Below are 19,864 nucleotides of genomic sequence, written 5' to 3'. Positions count from 1 at the left end.
CCTTTAACAACAGTCAGTGGCATAACAACATTATAGGATGTTGTTGTCTAATGTATCTTTAAACAGCAATGCAGATATTACAGTATTGTTTTACATATGTTCCATCAAGTTTTAAAGTTTAAGTTTAAACCAGCGAGCGGCATCCATTGTAAGAATTTCTTTCAGATTTTTCCACAAATTTTACCAGCAAATACATTGTGAGTCTCCATTAACGTCAGTGTTTACCGGTTGGCATGCTCCAGCTCACAGGGATGTGTAAACTGCATCTAAACACCATTAATACTCTAATATGTAATTTATGACTTAGATGTGTAATTCAAAAGAGAATTTTCACATTCTTTAATTAAAGACAGAGATAAAAGTGCACAGTTTTTGCATCCGCATGACTGAAGACATACACATTTGCTCTCATACTGGAACCCAGTCCTGTCCCCCACCCCCGCGAGTCCTCTCCTTTCCAGCCTTGCCATTACAGATATAAGGGTAAAACCCTTTCTAGGTCATGTGCACTGTTTATAAACAGCATTAGATATTGCCGAGTGTAGTTTCCAGACCTTTTAACTTAATGACGTTTTAACATAACTTGTAATCTTAACAGTTGTGCCAGTCAGAATGAGGATTTATTTTACTGTCAATGACCTCTAAAAGCACGTCATCTGTCATTCTACAAAACATGTTCATGACGCTTATATACGTACTGTACAGTAGTGGCCAAAAGTGATGTCAAGTGGGTATTTTTGTACAATATCTGCTTTAATGCGCCCTCAGGGTCGACTAAACCATCAAAATAGGAGGTGTTTTGTTTAAAATGGACAAAAGACTTGGGTCTTATTGTAATATACAAAGCATTGTATAGAAGAACACAAAAGTTGGAATTGTCCTTCTGAAACCTTGGACAATTCCAAAAAAAGGAAAAAACCTGTATTGTTAAATGATTAAATACTGTTTTGTCAATGTTGAACGTGTTTTTTAATAATTTTTATTGGTTTGATATTTGCAAAACCAGTACTACACAAATAATAATGCGGAGATACAAGGTTTCAAAAGGACAGCCAACAAAATGTTCTTGTTTAGTAAACATTTTTTGTAGCCATTTTCTTGACTATGACTCCCGAAGCTTTGTATATGTGCTGTATGTCATTTTTTAAATACATGTTGTATATCACCATTGGCCATGACTGTATGAGTAAAAACATGATTTAGACACTTCACTTGTTCTTTTGCAAACATGAAGTTTACTTTATGCGTTCAATCCCCTTGAGTGAAAGGTTTGCAATGTCAACTGAAACTGTCCACCCTGTGACCGTCCCAAAGGCGTAATTATATTCCAGGATATACACAAAAATGTATTTATTTAGACTGAGATGAAACAATGCAATTCATCAACTCAAGCACTTTATTTATAGATAGAACACAAAACCCAACATATACCCTCGTGATGCCTCCTCTTCGCTGTTTGTGACTTAAGGTTTGGTGGGAAGAGAACAGCGTGTCGTCTGTTAAAAATTCAATATGTCAGTGCAAAAGACAAGTAGGTATATCTGAGGACCAAAACAATCACAAACCCTTCAATGCCACAGTGAAGGAAGGATCAAATGCCCGCATGTCCCTCAGCTGTACTGTACATCCAGTACAACAGACAAAAACTATGTAAAGCATCCCTTTTATGTGGCTGATGAACTACAGCTCTAAGTATGATGCCATCTCTTGTACAGTATGACTCCACATGCATGGTTGTGAAAACTTCCTGAGTGCAGTAAGATTTTTAATTCCACTTCAAATAATCCTTTGTCAAAGGCCAACATAGAGAAGCGTCAGACTCTGGGTCTAGCCTGGCAAAAATACCATTACATAAACAGAGATTACCGCAGATTAGCGCCGATCACGTTACACGCCGTGGCATCTATGCAGTTTTAGGTCTTTGGTCTCTGCGTCTATCTTTTCACTTTTGGACGCAGATCGCAGTCTGTCCTCTATAGAGTTGGAGAGGATGCTACATATCACAGACTCGGATCCGAACTAGGTCAAAAATTCTGCTACTGGGTATTTTTTACTCGCTAAACATTACGAAAATTGCACAACTGCACATTTGCGATCCAACATGGTTGCTTAACTGTTCAAACCACCAGAAAATCTGTTAAACAAGACAGGCCTTGCGAAAGCAGCGATTCGACTGGTATTTGCGTACTCGCTAACGTGGCAATAAATCACTGTGATTCGCCTGGAAAAAATAACACGAACAAAACGCAGAACACACACAATCTTAACCCTGACTCAGCATTTGTAAATTACAGCGCGAACACTAGACCAGAATCTGAAGAACGGTCTAAGCTCCTGTTTGTCATTATCCTGGTAACCCAAAACTCATCGCGCCTTATCCTGGGAGAGACAGGTCATCCCACGGGAAACATTTCTGCCCCGAAAGGAGAAATTAATACACCGCATCAGGACTTCTTCACCAGCCTTCTGTCACAAGGACGAAACACGGCATCATGCTCCCCAATACTGCGACATCTCTCATTATTGACGGCAGATGTGTCTGGCTGTAATTCTTGATTCATGTTATGATTATAATAACATTCACATAATATCAGAAAAGATGGTACATTTTACGATAGGCTTCTATATGTAAGGGATAAGAGACCCAGACGGTTTACATCCCGCAATAAGTATATTTTGCAAAATGACGGGCTTTATTCTGCTTACTTACATGTCCACATTTAAAAACAGTCCATGACAATCTCTTGAAAGACTTTGATAGGAAATATAAGTTCATATTGGCAACCTTAAGAACAGTTTGAGATATCTTCTAAACCTCTTGAGAAGCAACGTGTGATATTTCACATGTTGTCAGCTGGCAAAGCATGGATCCCTAAAATCTAAAAACACCCCTCTCTCTCTCTTCGCACACGCACATAACATTAACACTGAATAACACCCCCCGCTATAAATTTATCAGCAACCCGAGTAAAGCCAACAGTGCCAACTGGACGTGTCGCCCTTTTCAGAATGTGACGGGCATTGAATGAGACACCACAAGCACATCCAGCGTGTGTGAGGTGTTTTATGAGGGATGAAACATAAACTTAATCTCCAAATAAACAAACATAAAAAGACACAAATCTTCATAAGACTGACCTCCAAGCCTCCTTTCAAAGTCCAATGTGTATTTTTGGAGGATCTATTGACAGAGCTCTATGTCTTCAGAGGTGTATAAAGACCTTACACAATGAAGCATCATGTTTTTTTTTTAGACTGAGCTATTTCTATCTACATACACCACGGGTCCCCGCACTTCGACAGTAGCTCTACATGGGCAAGCTGCCTAAAGAGTGCGTTTCATAAAAAGGTTATATCTCCTTCGGCAAACAAGCGGAAACGTGACGACGTCTTAGTTCTGTGTCAGCCACCGTAGTTTTTCCAAAGGGAGGGGTGGAGTGAGCCGTTGGTTGCAAATCACAACCTCACCGCTAGATGCCGCTAAATACTAACAGCATTATTTATTTTTATATTCATTAAAATTATTTATATTGTGATATTATCGTTATTATAAATTCTTGTGATTACAATAACAGTGTAGTGAAAATCGGAGTGTGACGTCTCTGATACACACATAAAAGATCACAGCGGCCCACAACCCAGACACAGATCTAAATACAGTAGGAGTGAATTCTGCATAATCATCCCCCCTCTGTTTAAATAAAATTACTGCGAAGCCAATTTCACTTTTTCTTAATTTAATGTTAGCTTTTGCTTTTATAGTATATAGGAAAAAATAAATGAAGGGCATATTTCAAAGAAACAGCCTCTTCTGGACGTAGTTCCACTGAGAATATAACAATAATGAAGTCACTCAAAGCCTTAATAAAAGGTGTGAAGTCATGTAGATAAGGAGAACACGTTCTGCATTCACCTCATTTAACTCAATCTGCTGAGCAACACCTTTTAATCCTTCAGTGAGAAAATAACACAGTACACTGGAAACAGCATGCACCTTTAAGAAGCTCAGACAGAGTCATATGTTTTGCGATTAATTAACAATATAACAAAAAAGCAATATGAGCAAAAACTAAACAGAGTTAACTAATAAAAACTGATGTATCAGATCAGAGGCCAGTCAGAGTCAGCCCACTCACACATCCTTAAAGGGATAGTTCATCCCAAAATAATCATCATTTACTCACCCTCGTGTCATTTTAAAATCTGTGGAACACAAAAGAAGATATTTTCTGAAATGTCTCTGCTTTTGTGTCAATACAGTGGTAGTCAATGAGGGCTGATTTTATTTGCTTACCAACACTCTTCAAAATATCTTCTTCTGCGTTTTGCCTTTCGAAGGACATGATGGTAAGTAAATGATGAAAGATTAAGAAAAAACTCATTTTTGGTGAACTATCCCTTTTAGAATGTGAAACGCCATTTGAGATCCACCAGAGTGGTGAACACGTCCTGCAGGAATCTGGCCTGCTCGCGTATATTCTTATGCGCTAAATTACACGCGCCACATTAATTAGACCAAGATGGCGGCGCGTGAACATCGCGAGGCTCAGCGTCTCTCCAGTTTTAGCAATTATATAGTGTTTTTCTTGCTCATCTCGGGCCTGTTCGTTAAGAACAGTTGTGCATTCACAACGTACACCCGGCATGAGCTTTTGGATATCGGTTTGCGCATTCCCGGAAGTTATATCAGCAACATTCAACTCGTCCCTGAGATCGTCAAAACCTCCGATGCTACGCACCCCACACGGCCCGGCGGAAGTGCTCGCCGGCGGCGTCGAGATCGTAAACAGAGGCGGGGAAAACGCGGAGGGCTAAGAGCTAAGCTAACGCTAACACCACACCGGCTCTCTTTACCCAGCATTTTCCTTGCTAATGTACGATCATTAGTGAACAAAATGGATGAGATTCGACTCCGCATCATCAACAACAAAAGACTTTTGAACTGCAATGTCATAATCTTCACGGAAACATGGCTACACAGCGGCATACCGGACAACGCTATTGAGTTAGCGGGCTACAACACACACCGCGCGGATAGAACGGCAGAGGAATCCGGTAAGACAAGAGGAGGTGGACTGTGCATTTATGTCAATAAAGCTTGGTGCACGAACTCTGTTATTGTCGGGAGACACTGTTCGGCTAACCTTGAGTTTCTCATGGTTAAATGTAGACCGTTTTATCTGCCACGGGAATTCACTTCCACCATTATAACGGCAGCTTATATTCCACCGGATGCTGATGCCAAGCTTGCTATGAAAGAACTTCATGCAGCCATCAGTAAACAACAGACTGCTCACCCGGAGGCTGCATTTATTGTTGCGGGAGATTTTAATCACTCAAACTTAAAGACAGTGCTCCCTAAATTTCATCAGCATGTTTCCTGCCACACAAGAGGAAACAAAACTTTAGACCATGTCTATACAAACATGGCTGAAGCTTACACCGCAACCCCCCTCCCCCACCTTGGTCAATCTGATCACCTCTCTTTGTTGCTCACCCCCAAGTATTCACCTCTCATTAATCGTGTGAAGCCATCAATGAAGACCATCAAGGTGTGGCCTGCGGGGGCAGACTTCACACTCCAGGAAAGGTTTCTACACACAGACTGGAGAATGTTTGCTTCTCAGGCCACCAGTGGCTCTCACACGGACATTGACAGCTACACCTCCTCTGTATTGGACTACATCAATACCACCATTGATAGTGTCACAACTCAAAAGCAGATCACCATATACCCTAATCAGAAGCCATGGATGAACAAGGAAGTGCGCCTCCTGTTGAAAGCACGCAACACCGCCTTCAGATCAGGTGATGCACAGGCCTATAGTACTTCCAGGGCAAATCTGAAGAGGGGCATCAAAAAGGCCAAGCACTGCTACAAGTTGAAGCTAGAGGAGCATTTTACCAATTCTGACCCTCGACGCATGTGGCAGGGCATCCAGGCCATTAGTGACTATAAACCCAACCACTCCATCCCCATAACCACAGATGCTGCCTTTCTGAACGAGCTTAATGACTTTTATGCACGCTTTGAGAGAGACAATAAGGAACCCGCCACCAGGCTCACACCTTCCACCGACCACCCAATCATCACAGTAAATTCCACAGATGTTTTCACTGCACTAAGCCGGATAAATGCGCGCAAGGCTGCTGGCCCTGACGGCATCCCTGGTCGCGTACTCCGGGCATGTGCGGAGCAGCTCGCTGGGGTCTTCACGGACATCTTCAACCTGTCCCTCGCCCAAGCAGTTGTTCCAGCATGTTTCAAATCCACCTCCATTGTGCCCATTCCAAAACATTCCAGCCCGACATGCCTGAACGACTACCGCCCTGTAGCACTCACACCCATTGTTATGAAGTGCTTTGAGCGGCTGGTCCTGTCACACCTAAAAGACTCTTTACCATCCACACTGGACCCATACCAATTTGCCTACCGTAGCAATAGGAGCACAGATGATGCAGTGTCCATGGCGCTGCACTCAGTGCTCACACATCTGGACAATAAGGACACTTATGCACGCATGCTGTTTGTAGACTTCAGCTCTGCATTCAATACCGTAATCCCTTCCAAGCTAATCATCAAACTTGGAAACCTAGGCATTAACAATACAACCTGCAACTGGATTATGGATTTCCTGACGAACAGGCCTCAGCTTGTTAGGTTAGGCCACATCTGCTCCACCACAACCACCCTTAACACTGGTGTACCACAGGGCTGCGTACTGAGCCCCTTTCTCTACTCCCTTTTCACACTCGACTGCAGGCCTGTGAATGGATCTAACTCCCTCATCAAGTTTGCAGACGATACAACAGTGATTGGTCTCATCAGCAACAACGATGAGACTGCTTACAGGGAGGAGGTACGGCACCTGGCCACATGGTGCTCAAACAACAACCTGCTCATTAACACTTCAAAGACAAAGGAGATCATCGTGGACTTCAGGAAGGCGAAAGGAGGCACACACGACCCCATCCACATTAACGGGACGGCTGTTGAACGTGTTTCCAGTTTTAAGTTCCTGGGGACCCACATTTCGGAGGACCTGTCCTGGACCACCAACACCTCATGCCTGGTCAAGAAGGCTCACCAGCGTCTCTTCTTTCTGAGGACACTGAAGAAGAACCAACTGTCTTCAACTATCCTGGTGAACTTCTATCGCTGCACGATAGAGAGCATCCTGACCAACTGTGTCACAGTCTGGTACGGGAACTGTTCTGTTGCTGAGCGCAAGGCACTGCAGCGGGTGGTGAAAACAGCCCAGCGCATCACAGGAACTACACTCCCTTCCATTGAGGACATCCAGAAGAAACGCTGTCTGCGTCGAGCTCGCAGCATTCTCAAGGACTCCTCTCACCCCGCTCATAGACTGTTTACTCTCCTGCCTTCCGGTAGGCGCTTCAGGTGCCTCCGGGCAAGAACCAGCAGACTAGGAAACAGCTTTTTTCCCAGAGCTGTTTCATTATTGAACTCTGCTCCCCACTGATTTCACTACCCTCATAACTTTAACTTAATGCTGCTATTACAATGTTTACATTGCACTACAGGGCTGCCATGCATGACGGAACTGTACACACCAGTACTTCATGTATCTGCTCTACCGGACTGTTTACACGCATCATTTGCACTCTATACTGCTCACTTGCACACAAGGAACATTACACTGAATGCTCATTTGCACTAATGGACTACTTTCATAACTGCATTAACTCATCTACTGCACTGTAACTTTCATAACTGCATTAACTCATCTACTGCACTGTAACTTTCATAACTGCATTAACTCATCTACTTCACTGTAACCTTAATACCTGCATTAACTCATCTACTGCACTGTAACTTTAATAACTGCACTAACTCACCTACTGCACTGTAACTCATCTATTGCATTATTGCATCTATCGCATAACTAACTGCATCTACTCATCTATTGCACTATAACTTCAATAACTGCATTAACTCATCTACTGCACTGTGACTGTATATCTGCATCTACTCATGTATTGCACCGTACCTTTAATAACCACATTAACTCATCTACTGCACTGTAACTTTAATAACCACATTAACTCATCTACTGCACTGTAACTTTAATAGCTAATGTCTGTAACTAATGCACACTCAAGTCACTTGCACTATTGTATAGTCTATATTGTTATCTGTTCATAACCTCCTGTACATTAATGTTCACAGTATATAGCCTTCTGTATATATTGTTCATAGTACATACCGATTGTCATATTTTCATAGTACATGCCCAACGTAAATTATTTCCCTAATATTGTATTCTGTATTTATTCACACTGTATATCTGCACTTGCTAATTGCACTTCTGGTTAGACCTAAACTACATTTCGTTACACTGTACCTGTATATGTGTAATGACAATAAAGTTGAATCTAATCTAATCTAGAATGACTCATAATTGTGCCTTCACTTAGCAGCAGATTCTAAAGGCATTTCCTCTTTTTCCACCTAATTCACCTTATTTACAAGTCAAGCGGGTGGATAGTCACAATATTATGGGCATGAGATGAAGTGCCATGGCAAATGCTGTACCGTAGTTTGAGCGGAAATTAGAGGTGGTGTGAGAAAAAGAGATAATCCAGTGCTGAAGTATATTATGGGTTGTGCAATGATGGCTAAATAAATATTGAGTGTTTTTAATGAGGCAAAATTGACACACTTCACTGACGCTTACCAATAAAACAAGCTAATAGGAAACAAGCAACACTGCAATCATGGGCAATTTAAACAGAGAAGCTCAGTAGAAACTTATATTTCAGCCAGCCCCGCCTTTCTATATTACAAGTCTCATTTTCATCAGTCATCAGTAAGAAATATACGTGGCATGCAAATTATGAGAGAGGGTGCTATAATGTTTTTAAAGGAACTTCTGAAGTTTGTTTATTTGAAAACATTGTTGTTTCGTTTTGATATGAGAATTTAAAGGGATAGTTCGTAAAAAAAAAAAACACCCTCACCCTTCACAACCTATACTGCATTTTAGGTTTGGGCCGATAGACGATGAAGTAATCCATCGAGGAAGCCTGACAGCTATCACGATGGTGAGCCGACATCGTGATTCAAACAAGTGTTTAACTTTCTTCCTGTGACTGAGCTACAAATCACTTTGTAAACAAATATAAACAAGGCTAAGGGGCATATAAGCATGCGCTGTACAAACTGTGAAGCTCTTGATGTATAATTAGGAAGCACATTTGTGCAAATCCGCCTGACCTTAGCCATAGCCGGTCCGTGTTGTATAAACAAGACGCGTCTGCACAGCCCGCGTTGTACAAAGAAGTTCCATGTTACCGAAATGTATCGACTATACGGATAATAATGTTGTGCAATGATTGTAATGTTGCATGAGATTATTGAATTTACACAGCCCAAGTCAATGCCAAATGCCTTGCCATTTACCTCTGTAAAGAGATATATCTATATTGTGTGTGGAACTGCAAAGAAGCTTCTGTTACTAAAATAAACAGCCACATTTCCATTTGAAATAAAAAAATGTTATGCATGCTTTTCTATTATTCTGCACATGGAAATATGTGCGGGATTCAGGGCCGGTGGCGTATGTTTTAAAAACATAATTAAAAAGCCTATCATACATTTTAAAGCACAAATATAGGCTATCGAATAGTAAAAAGTTGCATATGTCCACAGTTTCGATGATAAATAAATTTGTGGGGGTATTTCTACTTTACAAATTACAGACATGGCCGATTCGCACGGGATCAAGATCAAAGACAACCTCTGCAATTATTACAAATGACTAGAGGTCCCCAGGTAATAGCCTACTTATCCTGTGCGAATAGGGCAGAAGATTTTAAGACACAAAAACCATCTTACTTTGACTGAAACATCCAAAACGTGTGCACTTTAGATAATACAGAGAATTTAAGGGTCAAATATTTGGTTGTATAGTCAACATTTACCAGTCATTTATGAAAAATATATGTTTTAAGTGGAGAGACGTGGTTGACCGGACTGTTTTTGGAAGATCGTTCAACCAGCAAGGAGCAAGCGGCAGTGAAGAAGAATGAGCGGAAGAATTATTTTTAGTGGTGGGCCGTTAACGGCGTTAGTGAGACTATTATCGCGCGTTAAAAAAAATGTCGCCGTTAATCTATTCTCAAAGTTGTGTTGGGAGCTGGGTCTATACTACGCAAGCTATGATGACTTTCACCTTGATATTTTAGCGCGGATGTATACCAGCTTAACTGCACTGTACGGGGCGAGAACGAGATTTTTCAACTCGCGTGATTCGCGTCATTCGCGGAAGCAGAAGCAGCCTCATCATCTCATAACCAGGGCTTCATTCGGGACTCATCATCTCATAACCAGGGCTTCATTCGCGCGATTCGCGCAGCAAGTAGGTCTATTGGCTCTTTTCATTAACATATAAATCACTCGCGCTTGAGGCGCCATTCGCGTTTGGTCTGAACACAACATAACGTTACTGTGAAATTACCGCATCAAACGTGACGTGCTAACATGCTATCAAGCCGCCGGGTTTGCTTCAGGGAATATTCATTTTTAAGAAGCTTCCCAATAGAAACATCGACAAGACTAAGGTTGTTTGCACATTGTGCAATGCGGAATTGGTTTAAAAAAAACACTTTCTCTCAACAGGTAGTGGTCTAGCTTTAGTTGAAACCAGTAACTTTGTATTGAGATCTAATGTATTATGGCTCCTGTATGACATATCGCTTGTTGCTCCCTCACTCTTTGTAAATCGCTTTGGATAAAAGCGTCTGCTAAATGACTAAATGTAAATGTACTGTAGGAGCTCTTCCAGTCTCAAGTACCACCTAAACGGAAATCATCCCTTAGCTAATGCGGAAGTAAACGCAAGTTCATTTTATTGAACATAATTTAATTTTCATCACCAATTATCATAGTAGAACAGCTTTCTCAAGCAGTTTGTGATGCATTTTGGAAACAGGAGATGAGCCCCTGGTCTAATTCGCCACCTGGCTTGAGAAACCCGTTCTCAAAGACTTACTTTTAGTCATTATTTGGGTAGCACACATATTCTGAATGCCTTCGGCAGAATTCAAATGAGCCATTTTAATCTAGATTAATCTAGATTAATCTTGGAATTAATCTAGATTAATCTAGATTAAAAAAATTAATCTATGCCCACCACTAATTATTTTGTACCCTTTTGTGAGCTACCAGAGCGCCGTTCATTCTCTGAGCACAAGGCGCTATTTTTGGGTTATTATTATATGTTTTAAATGACGAAGACAACAGTTTTAAATGGAAATATAAATTGTTATAATTTATTTAATGCGCAACAACAGGTGCAATTACAACCGACATTTCATTACGACAAAAATCAAATGAAAAATACACCTAGCCTTAAGTTAAATATACACTGCCAAATGAAAAAATAAGCTAATTGTTTAGACTGCATTGCAAACTTATACAAAGCCTCAATGCAAAGGTCAACGGAACACAGGGAACTGTAAAATAAACTAAATTAAGCCAATTTATGCAACCACAGTAACTGTGCAAAACGAACACAACACAAAAAGCACTGGATATTATACAGGCATTTACATTAATATATTACTTATAACAAGCTATGTCCACAACAAACGTACATTATATTCTAATTTTCTTAATCGAAAATGACGTGTGCTTGTTAAAGAAGACAGAACAAATGCATTTTTGTTAGCTTTATTACCAGTAAAAAACGTCAATAAAGCAGACCTCACATAATAATGTAGAGAACATGCATAAACAATCAAGTCAGAATAGTCATAATTTTTTTATTATTTCATATGCTTCGTAGAGTAAAATCAATCATATCTAAATGCTCAGCGTTCCAGTGCTATTGAAAGTGGGCAGGTGATGTGCGCTTAGGTGAATATTTAAAGGCTGCTGGCGAGGCTGTCTGGACGGTGTCGGTAGCAATTAAGTTAGTTATTGAAAAAGAGGTCTTATTCCTGACTTTCTTATATATTGACCATGCATTAAATGCTGAAATATAAATAAAAATTACCCTTCGATACAAATTAACATAACAAGACCAACAATGTAAAAATCTTCCAGTGGTCTGCTGTGGACTCAAACCGAGCCAACCAGTAGGTTAACAGCAACGGCTTTCGATGGCAACCGCATAACCACCTCTTAAAGGTAATGCGGATTAAAATGGTTGCAAAACACATTTTTCCTTTTTTTCCGTTGGAAATTAGGGGCAGCCAAAATGGCTTAAATAACGCGCGCTCTCTGCAACCAAAAGCCGTTTTTTACTCGGTCATATGGCAAGACAGCGGCGCAAAAGGCGCCTTAAAATGCACTTAAATAAGGCGCTATAAATGGCTTTTCGCTTGTTTTTTAAAATGCCATCCAAATACTAAATTCGGATATAAACGTGTTTGATCTATGGCGTAATTGTGAAAGCATTGGCTTGCCATACTCCTGTGCATCCCGCGTTGCATAAACAAGACGCATGTCTGCGTAGCTCGCATTGTATAAAGACGTGCATCACTTTATAACACCGCCAATTAGACAGACCCAACTGTCTAATCAACTGTCCAATCGCCCAACCCAACTCATTTTTCTGTGGAACACAAAAGAAGATACTTTGAGAAATGTCTCAGGGGTTTTGTGTCCATGCCAAGGAAATCAATGGGGGCCAACGTTCTTTTGTTAACAATGTTCTTTAAAAAAAATCTTTTATGTGCTGCAAAAGAAAGAAAGTCAGAAAATACAGGTTTGAAATTACATGAAGCTAGTTAACGTTGAAAGAATAGCTAAAAATAAAAAAAAAATTGTTAAGTTTGCATGAAAAAGTATGTTGTTATTGTCCTGAAGCAAGCTATGAACAACAAATGGCCTTCATTCTGGACAACATCCATCATCGGCAGGTTGTCTTTCATTGTTTTCGATTTGTGGAAAGGGCTGTAGTGTGAAAGCTGCCATCCGTTTTAACCCTCCATCTATAAATAATGAGGATTTTACGTATGCTCTCATAAGCACACGTTGAAAACGTTTGAAAGATATTTATTTAGTAGAATCAGTACATAGGTATGCCTGAACTACAATGGGTAAGCATGGTATGAGAGGCCAATGAGAAAAACTATAGATAGAAAACTAAAGATAGAAAATACAAGGGCTTTGCGTGTTACAGCAGCAAAGTCAGGTCCCCAATAAAATCCTGCTAAACCTGAGTAATAGACAGAGTTAGTTGATAATGACTAATATACAAGTAAAAACACTCTACTGTGCATTAAAAACTTGTCATATAAAGAAGGAATAGCAGTGCACAAGTGTATTCATGATTCAAGGTATCACTCACCACACTGTACCATCACTGCCTTCCTTACTGGAAAAGTGTGTGCCATCATTATGTTTAAAAGCCTGCTAAAGCATGTGTATTAAATCACTGCCTCATCCAGAGGAGGATGGAATGGACTATCCAAGGTTTGGCTGGGGCCTTAACAGCACAAATAGTACTGTGCACGTCCTTCATACCACAACCAAGCTGTGACTACTCCCAAACATCTTGGTAGCCACTGTTAAAAGGAGTAGTTCACTTCAATTTTTTCAATGTGCCCCCACTGACTTTCCATAGTAGGAATAAAAATTACTATAGAAAGTGAATAGGGGCACATTTTGAAGTGAACTACTCCTTTAACCAGCTAGAACGGACAAGTTCACAACCACCCAAGAAGTCAATCGATGACTTTCCATGTAGGAGAGGTTCCTATCCCTATTGGATTTATTATTGTGCCGTAGTTTCTTTAAAAGCACTAAAATGCATTATTGAACAGTATAACAGGACTATGTGCACAAAAGCATTTCTCATGCACGCAATTCCACTGTGTGAGACCGTGTTTGTGCTGAGAAAGAACACACTTTTATTATATATTTATTTACTCAAACTTGAGTGATGTGCGCAGGGCTTTGAGGGACTGAGCACTAGTTCTGGACAAGCTGTTATTTTTGGCTGACTACTTCAAGTCAAGGAATTGGTCAAACTGCAAAACGAATCCTAAAGGAAATAAAAATGCCGTTCTCTTCCCTTATCTTCTGCTCCTCAAACCCTCTTGCATCTATTTCTCTCTAAAATCTGTTTGTCTTTCGGCTGTTTTCATGTGGAACTCAGCGACACTTGAACAGCAAACATCTTTGCGTATGTCACGATTCCATTAATATAATTCCATTAAATAACAAAACGATACAAGACATAAAAAACTGTCAAAAACGGAAACTAAATCAAACTAAATAAAAAATGTACGTTATTAGAGCTGGGGGAAAGTAAAAAAAGTTATACTTTTTTAATTTTCCCTAAATAAATAGATGTGGCACTGCCCGTGAAAACACAGTTTATTGAAATAATTGAATTATGAGACTTAAGTCTGGATTTCAGAGAAAATTTAACAATTTAATTTATAAAAATATTCATATTTCATCATCATAGGCAACATATACCGATTATATTTTTAGTAAAGTATTTTAAGTACATCTCACACAGACGGATGATTCACCTAAAGATATAGTTCATCCAAAAATGAAAATTCTGTCATCATTTACTTACCCTTAATTTCCAAAACTGTAAAAAATACCTTTGTTCAGTTAAACACAAAAGAAGAGATTTTGAAGAATGTGGGAAACTGTTTAGTTTGAAACATTCTTCCAAATGTCTTTCTTTGTGTTCAGCAGAACAACAATGATGATCAATTTTCCATTTTTGGATAAACTATTCCTTAAAATTAAGTTAATATTCAAATTCTTACACCATTTTGTTGCTTAAATGTCTGAACACTCAAGTGTTCTACGTAAAGAGAATTATTTTCTAATTAGCATTTTCATAAATCGTGTATTAAAATGTGCAATAAAAACGTGTTTTATAAAATGAAGAATAACTAAGCTATATGTTTTTGCGAATAAACTCTTAATCTCTATCAGGTCAGTAAAAAAACACAAATTCATCAAGATATTAATAATTTTATACCATCAGCATAATCTACACAAACATATTATAAAAATAAAAATATTTTTTTGATAAACCTTTAATAACTTACAATTTAAACTGTGTCTAGTAAATGAGGAGATAAAATTCTCACTACCTCTGTTGGTCTTCTTTGCACTTAGACTACAGAACTGTTTAACAACTGGCACACAACATCTCAACTGTAGTGAAACTTCTCATGAAAGGCCGTGTGTGTTCAGGGCCTGTTCGTGATTTTCTATATGTGGTGCTAAGGATGGGGCCAAAGGTCATCTCTGGCTCTCTAAACCTCCAGTTGCATCCCTGGCATCTGCCCATGTACATTATGTACACTAACCTCTGACCCCCATTTATCACAAATGTCACTCCAACAGTCTACACGTACCCTCTACCCCCCACCTCCTAGTCAAGACATCTTAATCTGTGGCGAAGTACTACAAGAGTCTATATGCAATAAATGTCTGTGGCAACCGGGCTGTTAGCCATTTGTTTAGAACTTCTTACAAGGTCAAAAGTTCTAGTGTCCAAGCGATGGCTCCGTTTCTCAACGGAAGAATTTGTCAACAGCAAGTTCCCGGGAAGAGCAGCAGGTGTTCCCAGTCTGAACTGCTTTTCCAAGCATGTCAATGAACAATGCGTGCACCTCCCCAAATGACATTTCCAGGCGTGAGGCTTTAGTCAAAACATCAACAATCTGAACTCATGCCCGAGCATTTTACTTCGAGGATATTCGTAAAATCAGTAAGCCATTAAGATGTGAATTTAATGAAAGCTACACACTTACATTCCTTGTTTAATGCACACAAACACTGTGTACATTGTTTTATCGCCCGGTTTACACAAGACTGCAAGTCAGGTAATAGCACAGATGTGGCCAAAGAATTTTGTGATCTTTATCGGAACTGTGAGCATTTCAGACACCTGAATCGGATCTTTAAAATGACGTAAATGCAGCCGTCTGCCCTGATCGTCTGGACGTGTGCCCGGTTATAATGCTCCTTTCTGCGCATTTATCGGCTGGAAAAACTGCACACGCAGGTTTTCAAATCTCACAACCAGGGGCAAAAACTATGCAACAGTTTACTGAATTCCCCTCTCTGTCTAACTACTGGAAAAAAAGAGAAGAGAAAAGTTGAGATCTCCGAGCAGCACCTCAGCACTCTTCACTACAACCCTGCCAAAAATGGGGCACCCTCAGAGAAACACATTGCTTCCAGATCCCTCACAGGGCAACACATTACACCCCTGCATAATACCAATTGAATAATCTCAATTTAATGATCAACGTGCGACTTCATGTCTATGAACCAGAAATGAACATAATCCTTAGTTAAGACCCGTTCACACTAAGAATGAAAATACTCAGAAAACTATAAGGATTGCCTAAGAATGATAATGTTATGTTTATCGGGTACTTTTTAATAAAACCTCCTTATTTTCAATGCTCTGGACAAAGCCATTTTCATAAAGAATGACTCTCATCTAAGTTTTAACTTTATCATTTAGTTTCAAAAGCTGTTATATACTAATATCCTCTCTCAGAATTTCAATTTCCTAATCCTAGAACTTTACATATTTATGTTTATTTTTAACAAAACACACAGCTTTAAAAAAGTTGTTTGTATTATATATGCACTTACAGTATTTAATGCATGTTAGTGTGTGGATGAGAATGTAAAAAATAGATATAATGTTTTATAGTTGCTGTAAACAAATGGTGGCAGTGCCTTACAGACATCTATACTTGTTTAATCTACACTAAAGTGCGCTAGACCAAACCCTGTCCTTGTACCAGGGGTCTACCCATCAGACTGACCAAAACGATATGACATGAACAGGAACGAAGGTTCTTCAATATCAGAAAGAGTTGCTGAGCCTAAGCTTAGTGAATGAACTTTAGTGAACTTTCAAGCTCAAGTGTGTTATTTCTGCATCACTAGCGTCAAAAAATGGAATTGCAAAAATAAAGATTGTTTTAAACATCACATCTTCTATCAGGGGGGGCACGGTGGCTTAGTGGTTTGCACGTTCGCCTCACACCTCCAGAGTTGGGGGTTCGATTCCCGCTTCCGACTTGTGTGTGTGGAGTTTGCATGTTCTCCCCGTGCCTCGGGGGTTTCCTCCGGATACTCCGGTTTCCTCCCCTGGTCCAAAGACATGCATGGTAGGTTGATTGGCATCTCTGGAAAAATTGTCCGTAGGGTGTGAGTGCGTGAGTGCGTGAGTGAATGAGTGAGTGAGTGTGTGTGTGCCCTGCGATGGGTTGGCACTCCATCCTGCCTTGATGCCCGATGACTCCTGAGATAGGCGCAGGCTCCCCCGTGACCCGAGGTAGTTCGGATAAGCGGTAGAATATGGATGGATGGATGGATCTTCTATCAGTAAGATGAAGAGATAGCTCTGTCTCAAAATCAAGCCATGTTGCTGTGCCAGATGCATTGACAAATGATGTTACAAATTGCTTGCTTGTATCTCACCAGGGACACGAGATTGAATTTCAACCAAAAATTATATATTGATATAGAAAGTTAATATAGGAAAGCGAAAGGGAAGATGAAAAATGATGATTCATGTCATGTTCACCAAAATGTATCTTTTTTGTATTTCGGATAGAAATTGTTGACATTTAAACTGTGCGATAACAAATTGTTTTGGAATTTGCAATTAGACTGGGCGTAAAAACTAAACACACACATTAGGAGACGTGAAGTCATTCTGTTTGGGTCTGTGTTGTGGTTTTGATTAAAGGAGATGAATGACATGCGGAAGTATGAGAGACTTAGATAACCACTGGATGGGAAACAACGATGAATGGGGATTGGAATCTATCTTCACTTTAGTGGACTGTGGGCACGAAACAACTTGGTTAAATGGCCAAAATCTTTGAAGGACTGAATTATGTTAAAATGCAAATATAACAAAATATAATAAAGCTCTGAAGAGTTTCCATCATTGCTTTCTTCACACATGTCTTGATTTATGTTTATAATCTCGGACGTCCATAAAGACCTTGGTTGATGCTTTAAAGCGATTTACAGTGCATTGTACACAGTTTGTGTGTTCTCAGCAAATTAAAACTTTAAAGTCCAGAGTAGCACAGTGATAAATAAACCACTTCATGCATATAATTGTAATGAGTGGATTATTTAAGAGTGAGGACCATTAACCAGAAGTGGGCTGATAACCAACAAAACGTCAAATTTAGCGGAATACAGAAAATAACATTTCTTCAAGCACATGCTCTGTTTCTCTTTCTAAATACTTCCAGTTGTTAACATTATTTGCAACAGTGAATTGAACATTTAAAGTATGAACTAATCAGGTTTCTTATTTTGAGAAATCGTTTTCAAATAGGATAAGTGACTCCCATGTTCTGTCCACCGTTTCACCCATACACCGCCTTCAAACAATCCCTGATTCATTGAATGAAGGGTAGTGTGGGCATTTAACACAACATTCAGTGATGGAAATCAATCTCGGCTTATATTTAAATGGTATGTCTAGTGGAAGGGTCAGCTCACATAATAGCAAATATCTCGACTCAGCTTGTTCGTCATTACAGGCTGTCACTGACACCAGGTGAGCGCGCGGCAGGTGCGCCAACTGTGCGCGCAAATGACATTATTGCTATTATCTGTTTCTCCGAGCTCAATTATCAACACGTTTCCAGTTTATCATTCTAAAAGCTCATAGACAAAAAAAGCATGCAAATTATAACTGACACATTCAATGTGGGTGACTTACATGAAGGCGTGATAGATAAATGCCCATCCTCTGGGTCTCTCGAGCACGTTGTACAGGCAGTTCTGTAACTTTCTGTAGCGTTTGCTGGAGGCGGAAGGGGTCGCACTGGGTCCAGGCGGCGCGGGCAGCGGTGTGCCCAGTAAACCGGTGCGGTGAGATGGGTGTCCGCGCTCTGGAGTTGACGGCTCGCTTCTTTCAGTGTGCACAGCCGTGAGAGCCACAAACTCGACCCGCCTGTCGTCATTGTGCGCAGGGGAAGAGAGCATCCTGATTCCTCCGTTATTGGAAGGACTGCCTAACATTATTGCGTTCACTAACACACTCGCTTTATCACACTTTTCCTAACCATAAAATCATTCTGTTATCAGTAAAATAATAAACTATCTGCGTCAAATAATATTTACTTTAATCCCTTTAAAAAGTTATTAAGCTTCTTCTAACAGTTTGCACGTGAAACAAAAGTGACGAACAGTCGCTCATGTGTCATTATTTATATAATCCTTGATCATAAATGCGCGTCTACATATTAATACTGTTAATGTAATCTCAGCATCTCATTTTATCACACGGACAAATCCACAACAGCCTTATCTCCACATTCGTATAAATAGTTCAGCTTTTGCTGTGGCATCTTAAACCGTAACAAGACAACGAACACTTCGTGTTGAGACACAAGTACGCATTATGCAAATGACACAAAAGTTTTGGAACACACCCAGCGGAATAAACCATCCCGTTACATCCCATAACTCAAGTCTGTCTGACGAATGCCGTCTAATCGCACAACAGAAACGTGTAAAAGTAAGCGGCATGCCCCTCGGTTCCCCTCTCTTGCCCCCTCCGGAGCGCACAGCCAATTCCGGTTCTTTGGGGAGGAGCGCGGTGGTTCCGTGAGAGATGAATTCAAAGTCGTGCCGTTTGTTCGGTCATTTCAAGACTGTCCCGAAAGTCCGTGACATATTATAGTCCTCGTAAAGGTGCGGAAGGAGCGAGTGCGTAACGGGCGCGTACCGCACGAAGCGCTGTTGATCAAAGTGAGCGCAGTACGCACGGGATAGAGGGGAGGGATGGCTGGCACCGCCACCAAATTTAGCTGTACGGATTATGTTTTCTGTTCTCCCCGAGGGGAAAGTCACATCATTTCC

General features: G+C 40.2%; 1 protein-coding gene across 1 annotated transcript in view; it reads right to left on the bottom strand.

Annotated features, from left to right (window-relative positions):
* LOC130415846 (potassium voltage-gated channel subfamily KQT member 4) overlaps positions 1-19,639 on the bottom strand; it is a 47,943-nt gene extending 28,304 nt beyond the window's left edge. Inside the window, exon 1 of the mRNA XM_056741818.1 lies at positions 18,720-19,639. Coding sequence (XP_056597796.1) covers positions 18,720-19,021 — 302 coding nt within the window. The 5' untranslated portion in view covers positions 19,022-19,639. The remainder of the gene's footprint in view (positions 1-18,719) is intronic.
* Between the last annotated feature and the right edge of the window lie 225 nt (positions 19,640-19,864).

Source organism: Triplophysa dalaica, chromosome 25 (genome assembly GCF_015846415.1).
Source record: "Triplophysa dalaica isolate WHDGS20190420 chromosome 25, ASM1584641v1, whole genome shotgun sequence".
In the NCBI taxonomy this organism is placed as follows: Eukaryota; Metazoa; Chordata; class Actinopteri; order Cypriniformes; family Nemacheilidae; genus Triplophysa; species Triplophysa dalaica.
This window is presented reverse-complemented; position numbering and strand designations above follow the sequence as displayed.